Below are 22,528 nucleotides of genomic sequence, written 5' to 3'. Positions count from 1 at the left end.
GCCCGACGCGGGGCTCGAACCCACGAACTGCGAGATCATGACCTAAGCAAAAGTCGGACGCTTAACCGACTAAGCCACCCGGGCGCCCCAAAATCCCTTTCTTTTAATAATCTGATCAGGAGTTTACCTTTTCTCACTTCCTGACAAACTAAAACAAATTTTAAAAACCTCCCTCCAACTGGATTCTGTATAAAATTACTGATCAAAAAATATAAACTCATTTTCAGATAAAATTTAATATAGAAGTCAGAAAACTGAGCATATGCAAATTGAGGTCAACTGAAGTCAAGAGTACATTTCAAAACCAAATTTGAAATTTAAAATGTTGTTCAACAATCAGGTGTCTTTTCTACCTAATGCCAAGCAAATGATTCTTTCAGCTTTAGTGAGCAGTGGTTTACCTATCAACAGAGATGCCAAATAAATTTACATAACTTTCAAAATCAACCCATTCACTTTGCAGAAGTATTATCTGCCAGTAGAATTTACATTACTTGGATGCTGGAAGTAGAAAATATGACCAGCATATTCCTTTCTCAAGGTTTATCTGGTATCCCTAGGAAATTAGAGAGAAAGAGACCATGAATCAATGACTCAGGATTCTCACACACTCAGTTTTCTTTCTTTGTATTTGTGTATTTCTTTTGTGTAATTGTGTTTTGTTTTGGCCTAACTGGTTTTCGAATAAGGGAACGTTGGAGCTGAATTGCGCTGTAGGGAAGATATGATCCAATCTCCTCATTTTACAAAGGAGAAACCTGAAGCCCAAAGAGGTTAATGACAGACAGAGACCTCTTGGTACGACAGGACCTGGGCAGAATCTGTGTTCAGAATTTCAACTTGGTATCAACTTTAGATGATAAAATCAGCTAGAGACAGTAATAAATCTATGGTAATAATTGATACTTCCCCATGAGTTTATAGGACCGAACAAAATGAAAGTAACAATGTGTTCCTCTAAAATTAATGAGGTAATTAAGAAGAAAATTTTATTTATATCTGTTATATTTCTCACTTCACTATACTAGAAGGCATAAATAACTGACTTGCAATAAGACAAAAGGAGGATAATTTGTCCTAACCTGTGTGAAATCCTGTTAAAATTACACTGGAACGGGTTAACAGTTACCAACAGTACCTGAGGCAAGAGGGACACTCCATTCTTCAGCCAACGGTATGTGGGTCGGGGTTTTCCAGTAGCCTTACATTCCCATCGTAGAGGGCTCCCACTGTCCAACTGAGTGTCATTCAGTTTTTCTACCCAGTGTGGATAAGCTGTAAAAGTTTAAGCATTAAAGAAGGGTGATTTCATTTTTCAAACACTTTACCAAATTCAAAATTCATATGGAAATATTCCTTGCATTAAATATTTTCCCGTTCACATAAGTGTAGGTATTTGGAAGAAGCACAACATGGCATTGCACACAGAACTCTACTTCCTGTGTAAAAAGATATAACAATGATAATATTTTGATAATTTAAAACACTTTTGTAAGCTATCTCAAGTATATCTTATTGTTTTACCCAATTTACAGCAAGTGGCTACAGTCTCCCAAGGTATCAGAACTTGCTTAGTAGGGAATCAAGTACTTAGAGGCATTATTTTTTCCAAATACTGCGGTAGTATTAGCACAAGGTGAAATAATACAAAACGGCCATTTACTAAATAATTGCTTTACTTTTTTATTTTTGTTTTTTTCTAAAAGAAATTGAATTGCATCAGAAAAGTGATTTGTTAATTCAAATATCATTTCGTGTAAAAATTTTATATATTTCTACCATTTTCCAAAAATTTTTAAAAACCATTTTCAAAATTACAACAGAGAAAAACTACTTTATTAAGAAAGAAATAATGTAATTGTTTACAATCTGTAAGATACAGACTAGTGTCTTTCCTTCACTGGCTAATTTTTAAAATAAAAATACTGAAAACAAATGAATAGTCCACAAAAACACTGACACAACTGAAAGTATAGCTATGAAAAAATATTGAACTGAATCAATTATTTCTCTCTAGAAATTTTTTGGCATTAACCTATAACATATTTTACTTTGTGATAGTTAGGACTTTGATCACTGATTCATTAACTTCATACTGTTCAGTCATTTATTACTCTTAGAGGTTTTTAAGGATATAGGAGCATCTATGTTCTTATCTTTTTTAGGAGTTTATATTGTGTTAGAGGAAGTCTAAAGTCAATGCTATAGGAGATAATAGAATAAGAAAGGAAAGAAGATGTACTAAAGGAAACTGCATGTGAATACTAAAATAATGGGTCTAAAGGGACAACAGATGTCCAAAACTTAACCAGTTTAAAAGAGGGGTGACAGCTAAGAGAGAAAGAAGTCTCATTTATTAATTGCTAGTCCTAGACACTGAACTATGTTATCAATTAATCCCTGTTACATTGATCCTGAAAACAAACATTTAATTTTATGAATCAGGAAACTTTGGCTCAGAGAGGTTAAATTATTTTTTGAAATAAAAGGTCACACAGTTAATAAGGCATAGAAACCACATTCAAAGTCAGATATTTCTGACTCCAGGCAGCATACAATTCTTTCATGCTACTCTGGAAGATTAAAACAATGATTGGAAGCATTTGTTGTATTCCTAGTATGTTTTGCCTTCTCCTGATCTCTGGATGGGAATTTGGTTTTTAGTAGCTCCTTGGTCTTCTAGGTAATATAGACTGGTCTTTAAAGAGCCTTACTCTGGCATAGTCAGAATTTGTAGGCCTTTGAACATATTCTGTGATTCAACATCAAGCCCAGGAGCTATCAAGCAAAAATCTTACCATGGTGAGCTTCAAATATTATCTTTCATGACTTTCATGCCTGTCTTCTAAAATGAGTCCATTTACAGTTATCTGTCATGCATGCTAAAAATACTGATAGGAATGGTAAGATACAAAAGCAGTATTAAACTCTACTTTCTCATTGGGGCTTTCTGTAAACTTTTCTACCTTGCTTTGCCAATCTACTTCATATTATTCATGATCCTTATAATCCAAGTACCTAGGTTTGCTGTCTCCCAATTACACCCTGCATCTTCTTCAAATTGTTAAATCCACATGGAATGTTCTACTTTTCTTCTTTGTCCCTTTTAATTCTACTAATAATTCAAGATTCAATCTAAATCGTATAAGGTTTCTTAACCCTAAACTCAAAAGAGACTCATCTACGCCTTTTTTGGACATGTTTAGTTCTTTGTAACTTGGAAAATAATCACATAGTAGCTTGTTACTCTTATTGCTCACTTAAACTGTTATTAGATTTTTTATTGTTTATGGTTTGACACCGCACCTACCAAAAGATTATCAAAAGCAAAGTCAACATGACATATACATTTATTTTAGAAAACACCAATCAGCATATAAAATTAATTACAGGATATTGGTTAGTTATATATGCATATTTTTAAGTTTTTATTTGAGGTTAGTTATAGTCGATATGTCCCAATGTACTACAACTTTTACTGGAATATGCAGCTTGTGGGAATTAAAAAGAATTTGAAAAGAGATCTTTAAAAGTTACTGAACTGTTATATTAGGAAAGAACGATGAAAATAAGAATAGATTGTGTCATGTAGAAAAGAAAAAAATTAGAAATCAAAATAATATTTCTTCAAACATATTTTGTATTACTTTATAAAATTGGTCTAATTTAGAGTCATGATTCCAAAATTAGATTGTCACAGGAATCAACAAGTGGTGAATGAAGTTAAAAAGGAGTAATTTCTGCTTTCTTTTCTTCAAACATTCATTGGACACCACTATTGGCATAATGCTTAACATTGAGAATACAAAGATAAATATGTCAAAATGTCTATTTGCTGCGAGCTCAAAATCTAATGGATAAGAAAGATATGCAATTAAAATATTCAAATTCACTCTACCAACAAATCTACAAATTAAAATGGCCTATTCTATTGCCTGAGAATAAAACAAAACAAACTAGTAACTAGTTAGGCTACTTATGTTAGGGACAAGCACTCTCACCAGATGCAGTGCATATTGACAAATATTTATGTAATACATCTGAGCCTCAGACCAGTCTCTAGGTTACATTTGTAAAAACACAAAGCAGATGTAGATAAAGAAACTCTTGCTTATTATCTGTTGTTATTAGAGATTCTGAAAATCCCTAATTGATAAATTCTAATTGTTGTTGGCCTTCATTGCTCTTAGAATCTTAAGTGTTGCAGAGTCAACATATTTTAATTATAGAGATCATTTTTTTTTAAAATTTATTTCTAGGAGATAGAGAGAGACAGCGTGAGCAGGGGAGGGTCAGAGAGAGAGGGAGTCACAGACTGAAACAGGCTCCAGGCTCTGAGCTGGCAGTCAGCACAGAGCCCGACGCGGGGCTCGAACCCACGAACCGTGAGATCATGACCTAAGCGAAAGTTGGACGCTTAACCGACTAAGCCACCCAGGCGCCCCTATAGAGATCATTTTTAATATTAAGACTCTCAGCTGCGGTCCAGTGAGAGGTAACATAGTATAATGGAAAGATTATAAATTTGGGGGTAAATGTAGGTTAAAATCCAATAAATCCAATGCTACCCTGTCGTAGCTCTAATATGTGATTATGATTTTTTTATTTAAACTTATTAAGACTCATCTGTAAACTGTAGATGCTAATCCTATTTCAGTGGGCTACTATAATGATGAAATTTAATAAACACTTCTTACTTTACCCCCTCAATCCATTGCTTATGCATTAACACAAACTTCATTTTCTATCAACTGTGAATATATATAGATATGGTATAGTTTTCATGACAACAAACTCAAAGTGAGAAACATCCTCTGAAGAAATAGGACTGAAAAAAAATTTTATGAATGTAATTTTTAATCAGAAATACAATGTTGTATTATTTTCTGTGGTAAATAGTGTATTTTAGTAGCTAAAGTATCTTTTAAAATCATGCCTAATATAGAGAAACACAACTCTGAAGGAAAGTGAAATGCCCAGAGTTTGAGAGACCCCAAAAACAGACCACCAGAGACCAGAGTCAAAGCCAATCGGCAAGGGTCGTTTATTTGCAGGTTCGAACCTGGACCTCCGCGCACTCGTCGCCGGTGACGCTGAGAGGCCCCGAACAAAGTCTTTGCAGCCTTTTTATAGACAGGAGTAAACAAGTCGTGGGGAGGGCCAGGGGATCTCTATGGTTACAGGTTTGCCATTGGTTCATATTTAAATGTGAACATATACCACATTTGATTGGTTCCCGCCATCAGGTTTTTGGCGGGATCCAATTACAACATTTAGGATACCTTTGAATTCAACCAATCACAGCGAGCCTAGGGTCTTGTTCGGCGACAAACAGGTTAACTTTAACATTAGGTAACAGGGTCCTATCTATAGTTTCTATCTCCAGGCCTCTCCCTCAGTAATGTGGAGGGTGGTCGCTGGACTTTCCTGATTGGGTGTTGCAAGGGTGGTTTCTCCTGCCTTGGGCAATGTGTAACTGCCTGATAGTTTCGGGAAAGCTGAAACTCAGCCTTAAGCAATGGTACAGAAGCGGAAGGAGCTAGTTAGGTTTTAGTTTCCCGTAGTGCAAGCACTTGTACAGAAGCAGAAAAGCTGGTTGAGTTTTTGGTTTAGTTTGTCTAGGCCCCTCACTCCAAGGAGCCGGCACCGATGCAAGTACAAAAGGGTCTTTATTACAAGCTTGAGCAGGGGCTCACCCAGCCTGCTGGTGTCATGGCAGCAAGGTGAAGCCAAGAACAATAGCGAACAGGGTTTTTAAGGAGTAAGGGATGGGGGTGTTACAGTACATGTAGCATCATCACATAAGCACCAATTACAATTACAGCTTCGACCATTCAGTGTCTGTGAGGTGTTCATTACTTTTGGTGGGACCCAATCATGACCTTTGAGAATCCTTTGAAAATGACCAATTATGAGGTGAGTTCAAAGGGCCCACATGGGGTTCAGACAAGCAGTGAGAAATTGGCTAGTTTGTATCTGCAGTTTCCAGCCTTGACTCAGACCATAGGAATGTTCCTATTTTTTTTCTTTTTGATTAGCTGAACTGAGGGCGGTCTGAGGATGGCTTTAGCCTTGAACAGTCTGAGGCTTTTCCTGGCACTGGGACTGGGGCTACGTGCAGCCGGAGGTTTCTCTTAATGGAGGACTTAATTTTTGGCTCTTCAAAAGAAACAATGAAAACTAATGGCAAGGATTTTTATTTTTCTCTAATATTTATAAAAAATGAAGAGACAGGAATTAACTACTTTTCATCCATTCTTATCCCATGCCTTAGCTAAGTTCCTCAATATCCTATAGCTAGAAGTCAAATTCTGGTGTCATTGCCAGTTCTAAGTTGGAATCTGGTTTTACAGCTTATTATTAATGGGGCATATAGTAATAAGCTCATTAACCTTCCTAGGCCTTGGTTTCCCCATCTGTCAAGCAAGAATACTAATTCCTAAGGGTTATTGTAAGTTAACAAGTGTAAGGTACCTAGTAGTTACAGTAATGTCTAAAACAAGCTCTTGGCAACTAATATTCCAAGATTAGTCACTTAATCTCACCTAATTTTCATTTATTTATTTATTTATTTATTTATTTTTCATGATACAAAAGTGTTTAATAAGCACATAGTGGGCTACAGAAACACACACAGCCTGCATAGCTCATCCTGGACTTCAGGTTGCTCCAGAGGAGCCTGACTTAGAGGCCTCTGAGAAAGGAGTCTTCACAGGGAGGAGGACTAGGGTTACTGAACAGAGAAAGTGCTTCAGGAGAAACAGGTCCTACTAGGGTCAGGTGATATTTTTGACCCATCAATACTTAACATTAATGAAGATCTGGAAAACAAAGTCAGTCTTTCCAACATGTAATTCTTTATCACATTATCCAAAACCTCTTCCAGTCTATTGGGCAGTAAGGAAAAGATCCCATTGCCTGGAGGTGGGACCTAGAGCTACAGATCAATCTGGAAAGCTGTTATAGAAGATGATTTATACAACAAAGTCACCACTAAATGTTGGGAACCGTTTTCTGAACTCATAGGTTGAGTAAGAACTCCTTATGAGGTTACGGTAAATTGCATGGACTCTTACCATCAGATGGCGACCCGATATCCACCTCCACCCAATTATTTTGGCTTGAGTACTAACCCCCAAGTCACCTTGGTAATTGCTATTAGGAGTGACTCATTCTGGCATTGATACAATGATTGTACTTTGTGAAGGAACTTACTGTAGGAACTTCTTTTATGGTTATGGGAGCAACATTGCGTTCCTCAAAGACCCATTTTTCCTTAATAACTCCCATTATGCTATGAACATAACTTTTGCCTTTACTATGCTAATGCCACCTCTGGGCTGTTCCCCATCCTTTTGCATAACAATGTTCTGGAAAGTCTTTACTGATAAAAGGATTTATCATCAGAATGCCACTTCAGTGCCATCCCCCCAAACACTAAATCATAAAACAGAGTCTCAGACAGTGGGGAGAGGGCCTGGCTGGTGACCTGAAAGAATCTCGTGCCTCTCTCATCCCTCCCTCGCTGACACCATCCATCCTTCAGGGACCCCTGGACCCAGCCAGATCGGACTCCGGCAACTAAACTGCTGCTTATACCCAGTCCCTGGTCCTCTTGTTCTGCTCTATAGTCCCAAAACATTTCTTGAAAAGCCAGAAAATCCATAAACATTAGCAGCATGTCTTGTATGTCAGCCCCTTCATTTAAAAAAAGGTTGGTTTTTTTTTTAATGTTTATTTACTTTTGAGAGAGGGCGAGAGACAGCACTAGTGGGAGAGGGGCAGAGAGAGCCTGAACACACACCTGAAGCAGGCTCCAGATTCCCAGCTCTCAGCATACACTGGGATGTGGGGCTGGAACTCACAGACCACTAGATCATAAGCTGATCCAAAGTCTCATGCTTAAGGGACTGAAACCCCAGGTGCCCCAGCCCACTCATCTTTATGGGTTTGTAAAGTAACCATGAAAGCCACCATGTTAAATCTCAGAATCTGCCGCAGTGCTGTTCTTCCAGATACTTGTATACTAAAGATATAGACTCCTTAAAAATGGGCATATAGGTGAGTTTATTCTCTTCTGTGTTTTCAAACTTCCAGTAGTAGTAGTCTGTGAAATTTGAAGTATTTGAACTCTCTTGTCATGCATGATAATGTCCTCTAAATATCCAACCACGATTCCAGTTCTGGATCAGAGGTGTAAGAGGACCGTGTGAGGCCCTCTTCCTCTAAGGGAGTCCAGTACAGAGGGGGGCCTCCGCATCCACCCACACGACAAGCAGGCACGTCAGCCCTTGCGCCTTGCTCGGCCCAGGCCCAGCCTCTTCAGTGCTCTGCAGACACCAACCAGCATCGGACCACTGCCGAATCCCGGCCCAGCCAGGTGGCCTCTGCACTCGAGGCCGGGGCCTTGGACTCCTGGGCTGCGGCCACTTGCCGCCAGGGCTCCACGCAGACCAGGCTCTCCGCGTGTGCTGATGCCACTACGGAGTTGCGGTGTTGGTTACCTGACTTGCATCTATTCTTAACAGTGTACCTTGAAGAATGGTGTCTATCTCTAAGCATTAATCCTTATAACAGCATAGCGTTATGATAGAAGTTATCCACTATGTGCTGAAACAGAATACTTAGTGATAGGAAAAATAACAAAACAAAAAGTCTTTGTCTTGGAAAAGTTTTATAATCAAATTGTAGACATTGGAAGGGATTAAAATTTGTGAGGGTATTCTCCAGAGATCTTGTAAAAATAAGGAAATTTATAACACTATACTACAATGAAAATAAAATTCTATTCCTTATTGGATATTTAGGACAAGGCAATGTAATTTTTTTTTAAGCATCTTGGTTACAGTTATTTTGATACTGTTATATTTCTAAACTGTCAATGCAAACTATTAATTGATCATAGTGACATTATGCTTACTTTTCAGGGTGACAAATTACTAGTTGGTGGGGCACATAATATCATAAATCACACATCTTTATATAACATTTTTCTCTGCACAAAATACATTCTGCTGAGAGCTCCTTGTACATAAAACTGCTTAAAATTGTTTGAGTTTCCTTCCTACCTTCCTCCTTTCCTCCTTTTCTCCTTACTTCTTTCTTCCCTTTGTTTTCTCATTCTTTCTTTTTATTTCAATTGGGAACTTCAACAAGCAAGGTTCAATTTATATTGGAAATATAGAGACTAAACATTTGTGTGACTAGTAAAATTTGCGTGAAGTCTTTGATTAATTATCAGAAATTACAAGGAATAGAAATAATCAAAGACTTTATTTCACTCATAAAACTACCATATGTTATAAATAAAAAACATATTTAATAGAATAAATATGCAGTTTTTCTAAGTTTCAATTATTATTTTTTCAATTTATTCAATTTTGGTTTCTCTATTTCATTTTTATTCCATTTTATGAGTATTGTTATTCAAATGTATTGGTTAAATAACACCAGTAAATTTACCTTTTTTAAATTTTACTACTATAGACTTCTTTATATTGTAATTTGTTGCATTATGTTTACAATACAGATTCTTTAAATTTTTTTTTTTTAATTTTGAGAGGTAGGGGGAGAGCACTGGGGAGGGGTAGAGAGAGAGAGGGAGAGAGGTAATCCCAAGCAGCCTCTGCACTGTCAGTGCAGAGACTGACATGGGGCTTATTCTCACATCCATGAGATTATGACCTGAGCTGAAATCAAAAGTCAGAGGCTTAACCAACTGAGCTGCCCAGGGACCTCTATAAATTCTTAATTATAAATACTATGTGTGCTTAAAAGCCTGGCACCTACATCAGCACTCATTTATTAATTATTTGACCAAAAACCGAAAACAGAAAACAGAGACTAGAAAGCCTGAGAACCTTGGCTCATCCATTGAGCTAAACAACTAACTGAACACGTAAAACATTCCCATAGTTACACTTTCAAGAAGACAGTGAGAATACAGGAAAAACCCTATGTTTTCAGTACTCAGTGAATATTGACTATTCGGGTTAAATTGTCAGCCTCTACTTATTCCAATAGTTGAAGCTCAGGTTACAGAACTTCCAGCAGAAATCCAGTCTCTGGAAAGGAGAACAGTCCAAATACAAACCATCAATACAGTGAAATATTAATGCATCATGGTATTCCATATCAATTGCCAGTAAGGTGGAAATGCTAGCCAAGATTCTTTCTACATTCTATAGAGTTTCATGGGTGAGGAGAAAAGCATTCATGTCAAAGGCAACAGATTTACAAGTACAAATTTGGTAAATATGTACTAACCAAGACAGCTCTGGAAGAGAAATAGAGCTTTTTGACATTGTCCCAGTGCCATGGACATAAACTGAAACTATCCGGGCAAAATCAGGAGCAGGGTAGAAAAACTACCTTAAATATGGGCTACAGTGAAAGGCCAAATTCTGCCAAGATACCTTCTCAAACTGTCAGAAGTATATACCAGAGTAGCAAGCTGGCCTAGTTTCTTTTTCTAGTCAATAATCTTAATTATTCTCTATTCAATATTATGCATGCTTTGAGCAGTTTGTCCTTACCTGGCTGGACTGCAGTATACATCTAATTGTGCGTGACAAGGAAAACCCACAGTTTGTTTCTCAGTAGCGCTCTCTCTTACCAGAAGATAAATCAGTAGTATTGAGTGAAATCAATTTTCTTTCTATTCCCTGGAAATAATCATTACTGCTGAAGCTGGAGTATAGAGGAGTACAAATAGAGTAGTGCCATATAGGAGCTTCTGTCCTGGGCTGTAAATGTAATTATAAATTAAGTGTGGGCCAATTTCACCACCCAGAAAGATTTGGAACTTCTCTTAAATTGTCTTAAGAGTAACAGGCTCTCTGCATTTTTTTGTGTGTGGTTTTGAGTGACAATGTTCTAGCTGAGCACTTGTTTTTCAGTATCAGATTTTTATGTAGAGAGAAATGAGTATAATTTCACACTTCTGAGTATAATCTGACATAACGTATTTGAATGGTAATTATTGTTCACTGGGGTATAGAAGCAAGAGGCTTTTATTCCTATGGCTACATAGTCGACTTAATGATGAAATGAGAAATTGTGAACAGTTTGCTTTGTGAGTTTCATCCAACTATAATACCCATGGCCTAAAACTAACCAAACCAGTGCTAGTGCTTCAATCTTACAAAATTCTAAATGCCTCTATGTCTTTCTTCAGGATCCTTTCCCCTATTTAGTCTTTAAAGAAAGGCTTAGAGATATCCTTTGGAAAGCTTTTTCTGAGTCATCCCAGTAAAATGCAGTAGACTTTGCTCCCACAATCCTTTGCACATGCCTTTATCACAGCAGACAACATGCTCTGTTCTAATATGGGGTTTGTTTTTTATCTAATCCAATGGGCCATGAAGTCCTTCAAAGTTCTACTGCTAGTATGTAGAGCAATAATAGGCTCTTAAACATTAATTGAATAAATGAATGAATGAAATGTGTATGGTATTGTTAATAAGGTAGGACTGTTGAATTCCTAAAGAGGTTATTATAGATCAAGAAAGAAAAACCAGGTTGAATTCAGATATTAATATTTCAAACCATTCTTTAAGAGTTCCTTTGAAGGACATCAAGCTTTTTAAGAGAACTGATTTTGACATACAGTGACAGTTGTATTTGTTTGTTAGATTCAGCCAAATAGGTAATTTGGATAATTTTTTATATCAATGCTCTAGATTATAGTGTTCCTCTTTTTTTTGAGTGTCCTCCTCTAGGAAATAAGAATACTATCACTTATCCATTATGTTTAATGTACATTATTAAAGCAAATATGAAAAGTAGATACAACTTATGATCCTTAGAAGTAAAAAGATGAGATTGTAGATGTTTTTGAAGTAGATTTTCCCAGTTCTTATACACAACCTGGTTGGCTCTTTGGCATTTTTGGACAATATAAATGCTTGTATGCTGTAGAGGCTATTTATCATACAGATGCATTAATTTAGGTGAGGGGTCAGTAAAGTTTTTCTGTAAAGGACCAGGTAGCAAATATTTTAGACTTTGCAAATCAGCTACTTAATTCTGTCTCAACTATTTCATTCTGCCATAGCAGTACAAAAGCTGACATAGACAACATGTAAACAAACGGGTGTGGCTGTGTTCCAATAAAATTTTATTTTCAAAAAAGTGACAGCTGGGAAGGATTTGGTGCCTGGGCAATAGATTGCAATTCCTGATTAAGGCCAGGGGCAGGAATAAATTAATAAAGGTTACAAGATTTTTAACTTATCAGAAAATGGCTTTGGTGCCAGGAAAACATTTCAGTTTTAAGTATATCCACTGTCTATGTTGTAGAAAGAAACTGCTATTTCCCCATTCATTTTTAATTTAAAGCATTTCTGTGTATAGTATAATTTTACATAATGTTTTACCATGCAAAAGTAGTATGCTTATAAATTATTACTTGGTTTTTATGTGCTACCTAACAAACAATATTTTGTTCAAATTAATTTGTATTTTCAATTTGACCCTTGGAACTGACCAGAGCATCGTGCTTTGGAGAGAACACTTACTGTATACTTGTAACTGTCCACGAAAGGAGTTTTTTCCACGTGAGTTTTCAGCTCTGCACTCATATAGGCCTGCATCATCCAGCTGCACGTTGGGTATTTCCAGCACTGCCTGAGATTTCCGCAGACGTGCCTTACTAGGAATATAACCATTAACCTTCATCCATGTGATTGTTGGAACTGGGCTACAATAAGGAGGAAAAATACTGTTAATACACTTTCCACTATTAGGAACATAGATTCTATTATCTGGTAATTTAAGCACTTAATAGGCTGAGCACAATAAAGTGTAATCACAATTAAGGACCATGTGCTGGTTGATATACTTCACTTTCCCTTGTCTGGTAAGTCGTTAAATTCAAGGAAGATCGTTTCCTTTTCTTTCATATTTCAAGAAAGCAAGTCAGGAACCATATTTTATATATTTTAAAACATTATAGTTTATTTTAAAAAAACTTTTTAAGATTGTTTGAATGAAAAAGGTAATTTATGAAATTACAAAAGTAATGTATAATTATTCCAAGACAATGAACAAAAGACCCATGAACTAAATGAACTAAGAACTCTTTTTACCCCAGCCTCTGTAAGTATCTTCTTTTTGCAACAACAAATGCAGTTTGCCTGTTATTTCCCACCTTGTCTTTATGATGCAAATGTACATACATATGATGAGTTATTTTGGTTAAAAAATGTAAGTTATATACTTGATATTTAATTACTAAAAACTAAATTCAAAATCAACTCCTGACTCATTCCATTTGATAGCTGTATATTATTCCATTATATAAACATATCAGAATTTAATCAACCATCCCCTATATTTAGACATTGAGTGTAGTCCCTGTTTTTCTCCTTTCTCTTATTTTTGCCACTAAGAAAAATAGTGCTATAAACAACCTTGCACATATATCATATACTATAGCTTTTATTTTCTGCAGCAGACATTCACAAAAGTGGAATTGATGGATCAAAGGGCACCCACATTTTTCATTTTAATAAGTACTGCAAGACTCTTTTTCAATAATATAGTAGCAGTTTCCATATCTATCAGTAATATATGAGGTTGTTTCCGCTTATCTTTGCAACTATTTTATGGGATTAATCTGTTTAATTTTTGTCAGTATTTAAAGGTAAAAAATGATGTTTTATTGGCACTTTAATATTTCTCTGAACTCAGAAGATTGAATGTTTTAAAAATACCTTTATTGGCTACTTGCATCTACTTTTCTGTGAATTGTTTGCTTATGTTACTTTTCTATTTTTTCTTTCATTTCTCTATTTGCCTATTTGTATTTTTAAAATTATTTCTTAGAGTTCTTTGTGTATAGAGTCACTAAGATTCTGTTTCTCAAAAAATTTCTCCCTCAGTGTATTGTTCATTTATAGTGGCTTCTACAATATACTTTTATATACAGTTTTGGAAGAAACAAACATATGTATAGTTTCCTTCACAACTTCTAAATTTTTGCTTGTTTAAAAAATTATCTGTACCCCTAAGTTTATGTTCATATTTTCTGCATTGTTTCTGGTAGTATTTTGTGTTTGTTTTTCATTTTTTTTCAAACAGTTTGATCTTTAATCCACCTGGACTATATTCATGTGTTTGGTGTGAAGCAAGGAATTATTGCAGCATCATTACAGTAAAACTCCTTTCCCTACAATATTTGGTATCTTATCTTTGTCATATAATTGGTTCTCACATTCTTGAATTTGTTTCAGGCTTCTCAGTTCTGTTCCACTGATTTATTTATTACTATCCATATTTAATGCACTTTATGGTTTGGGCCCAGTCTACTTTTTCAGTTTGATTTCTCGCTATTTCCTTCCATATCTCCTGACCTAGAAACACATCTCTGTGTGTTTCCAATTATATCCGTTAAAATCCTACTAATCCTTTGAGGCCCATCTTAAATGCCTCTTCTTCAGTAAAGTTTTTCCAAAGTCTGCAGGGATTTTTTTTTCTTTTAAATAACAAAGTACTGGGGCGCCTGGGTGGCTCAGCTGGTTAAGCGTCCGACTTCGAATCAGGTCATGATCTCAAGGTTCATGGGCTCGAGCCTCATGTTGGGCTCTGTGCTGACAGCTAGCTCAAAGCCTGGAACCTGCTTCAGATTCTGTGTCTCACTCTCTGACCCTCCCCTGCTCACGCTGTCTCTCTTTCTCTCTCAGAAATAAATAAAACATTAAAAAAATTTAAATAACAAAGTGCTTTGTGTATCTCCTATAACTCACTTCTCTTATAGCATTCTACCAAGGATTGTAATTGTTAAATATTAGATTTTTTACACTAATTGTTCTTATAGTAGAGGTAGCAATGTTAACTATTATAAACAATGTTATGTATTTTGAACACCTTTTTGATTTGTTCTTTAGAAATATAGCATTGAAATTTTTGGAGTAGAGGTTGACAATTACTAAAAATTCTTCAATAATGGGAGGTTGCACATTGTAGTAGTAGCTAAATGCGGGATTCATAGCTAGACTTCCTGGGGATAGCAACTATAAGTTATTTAACATCTGATTCCTTCAGTTGCCTCAAATGTAAAATATGGTGGAAATAATACAGTCTATTTCAGAGAGTCCTTGTGAGAATTATTTAAAAAAAAATTTTTTTTATGTTTATTCATTTTTTAAAAATGTTTTATTTATTTCTAGGAGAGAGAGAGAGACAGCGTGAACAAGGGAGGGTCAGAGAGAGAGGGAGTCACAGACTGAAACAGGCTCCAGGCTCTGAGCTGGCAGTCAGCACAGAGCCTGACGCGGGGCCTGAACCCACGAACCGCGAGATCATGGTTCGAAGCGAAAGTTGGACGCTCAACCGACTAAGCCACCCAGGCGCCCCTTTTGTGAGAATTATTTAAACAGCTTAGCACAGAGCAAGGGAGCAAAAAATTATTTGTAATAATATGACAAGGATGTTTGTATTTCTTTTATAATTTTAGTAGTATATGCTATTTTACTCTGCCCTGAACTTTTTTAGCTTTGTATGGTTTTTAGGAGCATGGAATTCAGGGTATATAATATAAGTTAAAATACAGTTTGAACACAAAGATGCCATGTGATCTTAGGTAAGTTATCTAAGTTAATGAATCTAATGTCTCCATCAGTAAAATGGAAATATTTGTTTGCTCCTTCAAAATGCAAATATTTGAGGCAGTGGCATTATTTTTCATGTTCATCAATATGTTCACAGTGTCTCATAGAGTGCTAGGCACATTATTAGTATTTAATAAATGTTTATGAAAAATAATGTTTTTTGTATGATTTTGAGCATTAAGTGAGCTATGTTCTTGTAAATTACTTAGCAAAATACATTGCAAATAGTGAGTAATCAATAAATATTAGATATAATGATTTTTAAATGATTAGTTTTGTCAGGTTGTCTATTTTATTGTGTTTTAAAATAGGAATTTTGAGGTTTTACCTTTTTTTCTTTTAATTCAGGAGCTTCCATTCTTTTATTTATTTATTCCTCTTTCTTGGTCAGCACATTTATATTGTACTTCTAACTTTTTGAGCTCAATGATCAATATAGTTATGATTTATGGTTAATAATAAAAGCATATAAGGCTATTTTTTCCTCCGTTATCAGACATAGCCACATACCATATGTTTTCATATGTAGAGAGAGTTATTTGTATAGTTTATGCTGTTTAGAATTTGTTGAATCAATCTTTGTAGCTAAATATAGGATGAATTATTGTGAAAGTCGCATGTCTACAAAAAGGTCTATTTTATTTATAATAAAAGTTTAAAAGTTAGCTTTTAGATATTTTTTGTTCAATTGTGTAATTCAAGTATTATTTTAGTGTCTTCCAAATGTTTAAAGAAAGTTAACTTATGTCAAAATAAATCTGTGAAATTTTGTAATGATCAAAAAAAACCCATATAATTTAAAAGAAGGCATGGATAGAGTTAATATGTTTTAAAGTTCTTTTACTTTGGGAAAGATGGTTATGATATTAACTCTAGACTTTATAAATGCATGGTAAAATTAGTAGACTATTAAAAATACTATAATTTTCCAAACAAATGTAGCATATGTCAAAGAGTGGGAAGCTCAGCCCTTCCCCAAATCCATTCCTTTTTTTTCTCCTGAGCACATGTTTGCTTTTTTTCTATTCAATAAGTATGACCATGATGCTGATTTCTGACCATGAAATGTAGTGGAATTGTTCTCCAACAAGTCTCTATTCAGTCTTTCTCTGTTGACTAGGTGGATATCAATCCCAGAGCAATTTTGAAGTCAATGGTTGAAATAGCAGAGACTAGGTCTTTAAATGACCGTGTGGAGGAAAGTGTCAAACTACTACTTCACCAGTGCCAATCAAAAATTCTCTTTGGTACTATGTGAATGACATATAAATATTTATCCTTGCTAAGGCCCTAATATTTGAAGGTTTATTTGTTATACCTACTAGCTTTATTTTACTAATATAGAAATTGGCATATAAAAATGTATAACTGTCATAGCAAGACGTAATATCTTTGGAACAATCAGGATGAAAGAAATAAGGATCTGGTACTGGGGAATGAGAAAATAAAGATCCTGTCATGTAGTGGCAAAATATCTGGTAAAACTTTTACCTTTGATAACTTGGAAAGGCCATCCATATGCTTATACAGCCTAGTCAAGGAATTGGAAAATAGAATATTAAAAGTGTGTGTGGGTTGTTACTAGCTTTATTCATCAAAGTATTAGATAAAAGAGATGAGATCAGGACAGTACAGGATGGATTGTCAGCAGAATTAATGAGAATAGAAAAACTGCAAAATGTGGGACCCTAGTCAATTAAGTAGATTAATTGCAAAAATGTCCTCAATTCTTAATCACTCTTATATCCACATCTTTTGCCATGTAGCTTTGCTTGATTTCAGTTTAAGTCATGATCTCACAGGGATTGAGCCATACATGGGGCTCTGAGCTTACAACGTGGAGCTTGCATGGCATTCTTTTCTCTTCCTCTGTCTCTCTCCTCCTCCTCCAGTTGAGCACATTCTTTCTCTCTTTCTGTGTGTGTGTGTGTGTGTGTGTGTGTGTGTGTGTGTGTGTGTGTATCTTTCTCTCTCTCCCAAAATAAATAAATAAGCTTAAAAAATAATTGGAGTTTGAGGGAAAAAAAGATGGAGTCTGTTAACCAATACTTTGAATTTGGGCTGCCTTATGACTTGCTTTTGTTATTAAAATGTAACTTTACAAAGATTTGTGTGCTTTTGCTCTTTCTCTTGGATCCCTACATTTGCCATGAGAACCATTTAAATTAGCCTTCAGGAGGGGCGCCTGGGTGGCTTAGTCGGTTAAGCGTCCAACTTTCGCTTAGGTCATGATCTCGCTGTTTGTGGGTTCTAGCCCCGCTTCGGGCTCTGTGCTGACTGCCAGCTCAGAGCCTGGAGCCTGCTTCAGTCTGTGACTCCCTCTCTCTCTGACCCTCCCCTGCTCACGCTGTCTCTCTCTCTCTCTCTCTCCTAGAAATAAATAAAACATTAAAGAATTAAAAAAAAAATAAATAAATTAGCCTTCAGGAGAATGAAAGAGCACATGGAGTAAGCCTCATTGTCTAGGCAAAGGACATTCCAGGCCAGCCAGCTTCCAATGGACCGTATAGCTCACATGTTTATAAGCTAGTTCAGCTGATATTAGTCCTGTCTGAGCCAAATCTGCAGAGCTACACAACCAATAAATAATAAATGGTTATTGCTTTAAGCTACTATTTTTTTTTTTTTTTGGTTTTTGTTATGTAGCATTGCTATGGGAATACATAATTGATACAACTAGAAAATTTCATTTTTTATAGATCCTAGAGAGTAGGAAATAAGAATAAAAAGACATAGGGTAACAAGGGGCCATTAAAAATCAATTCCATGGCAAAGTTAAGAGTTTTGGTCTTCCCTAACCAAACCTGATGATTTCAAGGTAGCTGCCATTATGTTAAGGGGAAAAAAAGTCATGGGGACTTAATTATTTCCAGGCAATAACTTTAAACGGAGTTACTAGTACATGGAATTGTGTGGAAGCAAACAAGTCAGAATCCAGTTAGATAATGAGATAACTCCTTGCCAAAGAAATCAGAAGTCTAAATTTAAAGCAACAATCAAGCTTTGCATAATTGAGTCTTAAAACAAATTTTAGGTTTCCAAATGCAGACCAACAGGAATTTAAATTACAAAATTTGAGCCCACAAGGAAGGAATTCTCCTTAACATACATTTCCATTATGGCCATGAAGTAAAATAAGGAAAATATTAGAGAGTAGAGCCAAGATACCCTCCAGGGCAAACAAGGCAATGTCTTCCAAAGAGTGATATCATTCTCTGATTAAGAACCTTCTCACACTACCTCCCCCTGCCCCACCACACACTCACATAAAGGAGAGGGGCTTTAACACAAGTGATTTTACAGAATTTTATGTTTGTGATGGACCAGTGACTAATTTGATTTTCTCATATTCTTTTCTGAATGGAATATGTTTTCTGAGGCACCTGGGTGGCTCAGGTGGTTAAGCATCAAATCTTGGTTTCAGCTCAGGACATGATCTCATGGCTTTGTTGGTTTGAACCCTGCATCAGGCTCCATGCTGACAGTGTGGAGCCTGCTTGGGATTCACCTTTTCTCTCTCTCTCTGCCCTTCCCCAACTCAGACTGTCTCTGTGTTTCTCAAAATAAAGTTTAAAAAATGAAGGAATGTGTTTTCTCTGGATAACCAATTATTGTGTCAGCATTATGTGAGGACACACAATTTCTCTTTTAAGTACATAGTTACAGAATCAGGATAATCCATATCTGGATCTGATAGAGATCTAGAAATCTTGGACTTGAGTGGATGCAGAGACCAGAAAGGATTTGGTTTATCTCCTTTGGGGAATTATCTCCTTTGGTTTATCTCCTTTGGGGAATTGTATTCAATGTGTGGGAAGAATCCAAATGTTCTTCAGAAGAATAAACTGGCTAAGTGTTAAAAAAAAAAAAAAAGAAAACACATTTCCCTTTCTTCCTGAACATGTAATTAGACCTTATCTCCTATCATCCCTCAGTCAGGAGCATGTGATTGAGTTCTGGCCAATAGAATAAGGAAAGAATAATGTATCAAATATCACTCAGGGAATGCAGCCCAAAGAGATGACACATGAGGTGCACCATCAACGATGAGGAAAATTTATCCAGGCAGCAAAAAGCATATTCTTGGCAGTAAAATCCATGTACATGAATATAGAAAACTGTCAGAGAGCATGGCAGGCAAATTAGTGGAACTTCATATAGTTTTGTATGCTACATTGCATGATATGCACAAGAAAGCCCTGGAAATCTTATTGAAAGTACACATTTTCCCTTCAAAAACAATCTTCAAATTATGAAAGTTTTAATGCCACTTACTTCCATTTTTCTTTCTTATAGTCTCAAGATTAGTATCCTAAAATGTTTGCCTTTAAGTTGTTAGAAGCTTTGGAATGTGAATATTTTGAAAAGTATTGATGGAGCTTATTTGGAAAGATTTCTGTATGCAATGGAAAACATGCTATTATCGGATGAAATACTTATCCTGAGCCTAGTGACCATGCTTACTTTTTAAAGGAATTTTGGATACTCCATGATCATTTACCTTGTCCATGACAACTTAGGGGGAATCAAAAATTATTTACTGCTTTCAAATAACTTATTTGTAATCAGGAAAAATTAATTCAGTTTTTGTCAGCATGTGGAACATAAAAATTATGAGCAGAATAAGATTTTAATTTAATATTATTGTTCAAAGTAAATTTCTTTTCAATAATAAAATAAATATAGGATTGTTGCTTAAAAAGAGGCTTGATTTTAGCTGTACTGAAAGGATGAGTAGAAAAGTCAGCTATGATGGTAAGCAAGAGTAGTTACATTTTTCCCTATTTCAGTCTGTTGAAATTATATCTGTTCAACTCCACATTTGATTTCCATGTAGAATAAGCAATGCAACTTAAAGAAGATAAAGGAGATTTTTTCTAACTAATGCTATACAGAGGATAGCATTATTCATTTGGCTCAAAAGTATCTGTTAATAACAGTAAAAGATGATGTGAAGCCACATTGAAATTCTGACACAAGCTCTTTGTTATGTACTATTGAAGTGACAGGATAAAAATGCCTCCAAATGTAGTTCTAGAAAGTTAGGAAAGTGTTAGATGAACTTTGGCCATTGTTGCCATCATTAAAGGTATTTTTTAAAGATCATTTTTATACATAAGGTAATGTGTAGAATCTGTCAAGGCAGAAGGAATACTTAGCTGTAAAGATTTAATGATTTCAAAGGAAAGTACTCCCCAACTGCAAATCACCATTTATAGACAAATTGTAGGTCTGTCTAATGGAGCTTCCTATTTTCCTTGCATAAGTCACAAGTGAGACATGAATTTTACATCTGATGTGAAAATATATACAGTTATGGCTCCTTTGTGACTTGCACAAAAAAGGAAGCATTGTATATCTTTGAGAGAAGCTGAAAGAACTAAGTTTTATAACTTTTCTCTAAGAAAGCACATAAAAAGCCATCATAAAAGAAAGCTATTGAGCCAAAGGTATTTTTTTCTTTTATGATCCCATATACAAAAAAAAAGGTAAAAAAAAAAACAAAACAAAATCAACTACTAATGTTGGTGATCACTGCAAGCTACATAATATGTAATATGTTTGAAGGCAAAGTTTTCCTTGTGAAAGTTTGGAAACTTTCCAGAAGTATGATGCCTGGATCTTTCTTGAGAGAGTCTCACCTTTAAAGCAAGAGACGCCTATCTTAGCCACCAAATAATCACACTAATTGGCATTTTTTGAGAAGAATTAACTGCATGTAACTTAAGTATAAGCTCTTGATCTCTCTGCTTTCTGAATCTTTGTTTTTTATTTAATGTTTATTTATTTTGAGAGAGAGAGAGAACAAGTGGGGAAGGGGCAGGAAACAAGAAGGAGACACGGAATCATCAGCAGGCTCCAGGCTCCAGGCTCTGAGTTGTCAGCAAGGAGCCCAATACCGGGCTTGAACTCATGAACTGTAAGATCATGATCTGAGCCCAAGTCAGACACTTAACCGACTGAGCCACCCGCGTGCCCCTCTGCTTTCTGATTCTTGACCAATGTATTAACTGCTTAGGAATTTAGTCATAGGACAGAAATGTTGTCCCATCATTTTTGATGATCATAGATAAAGGACAAAATTCAGGTAAAAATCTCAGTAGTCTCCTTGAGATCATGGGCTGCTATGGCCTTTATGTTTTTATTTTTATTTTATAAAATTTACTAATTTTCCTTTCATTAAATATAATGTTACAGTGAAAAAGGTGAATTCTGAGGTTAACCTGTGTTCCCAAATATAGACAATTGGATGATTTCCTTTCTAAATGCAGTTCTGTGAGGCGCCTCTTACCCTTCAAATCAGAGGAGACTCTTGAATCCATCCATACAAGGACTCAGAGAATCACATGCCAGGTTATTTGCCAAGGTAAATGATTAGGCTTGCAAATGGCTGAAGGAAATTTCTGGAATTATGGCATATTCATTCATCTATTAAACAATTATATATGACTATACCTACTGTGTGCTAGGATTTGCAATAGATTTTAAGGTTATAATGGTGAACATGATAGATACGGAACTTTCATGCAAATAAGTAATGACTTAAAGACATGATTTAGAAGAGGTACAGAGATAGGAACAGCCAATCAAATATGGTGGGAGGCAGCAAACATTTCCTTAAGCAAGTATATTAAGCTCACAGTTGAAGAATGAGTAGGAGTTATCCAAGCAGAGACAATAATCTTCAAGGAAGAGTTAATAGCATGTGATTCCTCATTAGGAGTAAGAGAGAAAATGAAGTATTTAATAAACTGGTGCTTGGTTGGAGGTAGCTTATGACAAGACCAGAGAGCTAGGCAAGGAAGAGTATGAAATGCTTTAAATTTTTTTTAAAGGGTTTTGACTTTTCCTAGTGGTACTGAAAAATCATTGACGTTTTCTTTTCTTTTCTTTTCTTTTCTTTTTTTTTTTTTTTT

At 35.6% G+C, this 22,528-nt stretch overlaps 1 protein-coding gene across 1 annotated transcript in view; it reads right to left on the bottom strand.

Annotated features, from left to right (window-relative positions):
- Nucleotides 1–22,528, bottom strand: part of CNTN5 (contactin 5) — a 433,859-nt gene that overhangs the window by 281,608 nt on the left and 129,723 nt on the right. Inside the window, exons 5-6 of the mRNA XM_039221110.1 lie at nt 12,519–12,700; nt 1,139–1,275 (exon numbers count right to left, since the gene is read on the bottom strand). Of these exons, the coding sequence (XP_039077041.1) occupies nt 1,139–1,275; nt 12,519–12,700 (319 nt within the window). The remainder of the gene's footprint in view (nt 1–1,138; nt 1,276–12,518; nt 12,701–22,528) is intronic.

The sequence above is a fragment of the Hyaena hyaena genome, unplaced genomic scaffold, assembly GCF_003009895.1.
Source record: "Hyaena hyaena isolate Hyena2069 unplaced genomic scaffold, ASM300989v1 scaffold_945, whole genome shotgun sequence".
Lineage (NCBI taxonomy): Eukaryota > Metazoa > Chordata > Mammalia > Carnivora > Hyaenidae > Hyaena > Hyaena hyaena.
The sequence above is the reverse complement of the archived record's forward strand: the minus strand, read 5'-3'. Positions and strand labels throughout refer to the sequence as shown.